At 42.8% G+C, this 2,072-nt stretch overlaps 1 protein-coding gene across 6 annotated transcripts in view; it reads right to left on the minus strand.

The window, feature by feature from the left end:
- Positions 1-2,072, minus strand: part of LOC108247922 — a 26,949-nt gene that overhangs the window by 13,387 nt on the left and 11,490 nt on the right. For all 6 annotated transcript variants that reach the window (XM_037975758.1, XM_037975755.1, XM_037975760.1 and 3 more), the window contains 2 exons: positions 1,220-1,380; positions 204-399 (listed from right to left, as the gene is read on the minus strand). In XM_037975758.1, the coding sequence (XP_037831686.1) occupies positions 204-399; positions 1,220-1,380 (357 nt within the window). The remainder of the gene's footprint in view (positions 1-203; positions 400-1,219; positions 1,381-2,072) is intronic.

A 2,072-nucleotide genomic window follows, 5' to 3' on the forward strand; every position in this document is an offset into this window, starting at 1 on the left:
ATGGAGGGGGCAGAGTCAGAGGAGGGGCAGAATCAGACGGAGGGGTGGAGTCAGAGGATGGGGCGGAGCCAGAGGGAGGGACGGAGTCAGAGGGAGGGGCGGGGTCAGACAGAGGTGCAGGGTCAGAGGAGGGGCGGAGTCAGAGGAGGGGCGGAGTCAGACAGAGAAGCGCGGGGAGCAGAGATACAAGATGGCGGTCTTACGGAGCAGCTGCTGTTGCACGCGCTGCAGAGCGAGGGGGACGTCTGCGTGGACGCTGTGGTGGAAAACCTCGCTGACGTCTGATTGGTCGCCGGCCTGGACTTGAAGGAACACAAGCAGGTCATGCTGCAGAAGTCCTTCATGGTTCCTTTCAGGTCCACAGCGGCCATGATGAGGTCCAGAGGCTGAGAGATGTCCCTGAGGAGACAAACAGAAGCGTCCAACAGGAGGAGAGGAGCTTTCAGCTTCAGCCTCTGTGTTCATCCAGTTTTTATCTCCGATTTCTGGATTTATTTCTAAAATTCAGCCTTTAGGCTCCAAGACGTGACTATTTTTGACAGTTTAACTTTATTTCCTTTGGTAAAACTACAACTAGAACAACATAAAATAATAATAAAACGATCAGCTGGGTGGAGGAAACTCCTCCTGGTGCCCAGCTACTTTTATTTATTTATTAATAACATTAAAACAGCCCAAAAGAAAAAGAAACAAGTAGATAATTACTGAAGTTTGCTAAATAAAAAGTTTATAAAAGTTTGTTCACTTGGACGCAGCAGAAGCAGCACATCCTACATTATATCTCATAATTAGTGAGTCTTTTTAAATTAAAATAAGATTAATTACACATGCAGAAACATTAAAAGGCAAAATAAAAAGTGTTTTATTGATTGATTATTAAAGCCAGGTAAGAAAGAGTTTAAAGGAGAAATACTGAGAATCTTCTTCGTTTTTCTTTTCAAAAATAAACATTTAACATCAACATTTAGGTCAGAATAACACAATTGAATTAGGGAGAAAATAATAATAAAAGGAAGCTGGTGGCAAAATTCAGAGAAAAATCTCAGAAATGACTTAATTAATGTTGTATAAAGTTAAAAACTTATAGCCTCTTCAGCTGGAAAGTCTTATAAATCTGCAGTAATTTTTAAGTCCAAATTCTAAATGAAATACTGTTTTATTTGATCTACAAACCAACGTTTGTTGTATTTCTCTCCCCTTAGTGACAGAAATGAGGAACCTGAAGCAGTAGAAACACGTCCTGCTGGCGGATCTGACGGGAGGAAACCTCTCAAACAGGCAGGTTTTGGAGCAGAAAACGTCTCTGAAGCCTTTCTTCTGGTAGGCGGTGTGTCCCTTCATCATCGTCCTTCTGCAGGAGGAGCAGTTCATCTCCACGACCTGAAAACACACAAACAAATCAGACTAAACTTCGCAGCCGAACCTGAAATCCTCATCGGACCTGAAAGATACAGTTTGTTCAGAAAAACCATCTTAAATTAGCTTCTTTTTTCTTTTCAAAGCTTCCTGCCAGTGTGAAGCAGCTGGAACTGGCATAAAGTAGATCAGCTCACCTGCTCAGGTAACCAGAGGTGATGGAAACAAAGGAATCCTTTAAACGCTGAGTCAGCTTTCACTTAGTGCTCCTCACGGCTTCTTTAGCTTTAGTTAGCCTTTTACTACATTTAGCATGCAGTTAGCATGTGCTAATTTTAGCTTTTGAGTAACCCTTCACTAGTTTTAGCTAATATTCAGCTACTTTTAGTTGTTAATCTAGCCTTTTACTACCTTTGGATTGTATTTGCTTTTATAGTTTAACTAGCCTTTTGCTACTTTAAGCTTTTAGCTGCTCCTTCAGGAAACTTCAGCTGCCGTTCGGCGCTCAGACGGTTTCTTTGGTTTGTGTTTTTCCAGCAGCTCCATCTTGCTGTTCTGACGCAAACAGAAACTTCCAGTTTTTATTTCCGGCGGTGGAACCCGTGTCTCCTGTCACGCTGCAGCTGCAGACTCGTCGCTGGTTTCCTCTCCTTGTTTGTTTCCTCTCCTTGTTGGTTTCCTCTCCTTGTTGGTTTCCTCACCTTGTTGGTTTCCTC

Source organism: Kryptolebias marmoratus, linkage group LG5 (assembly GCF_001649575.2).
Source record: "Kryptolebias marmoratus isolate JLee-2015 linkage group LG5, ASM164957v2, whole genome shotgun sequence".
Taxonomy (NCBI): domain Eukaryota; kingdom Metazoa; phylum Chordata; class Actinopteri; order Cyprinodontiformes; family Rivulidae; genus Kryptolebias; species Kryptolebias marmoratus.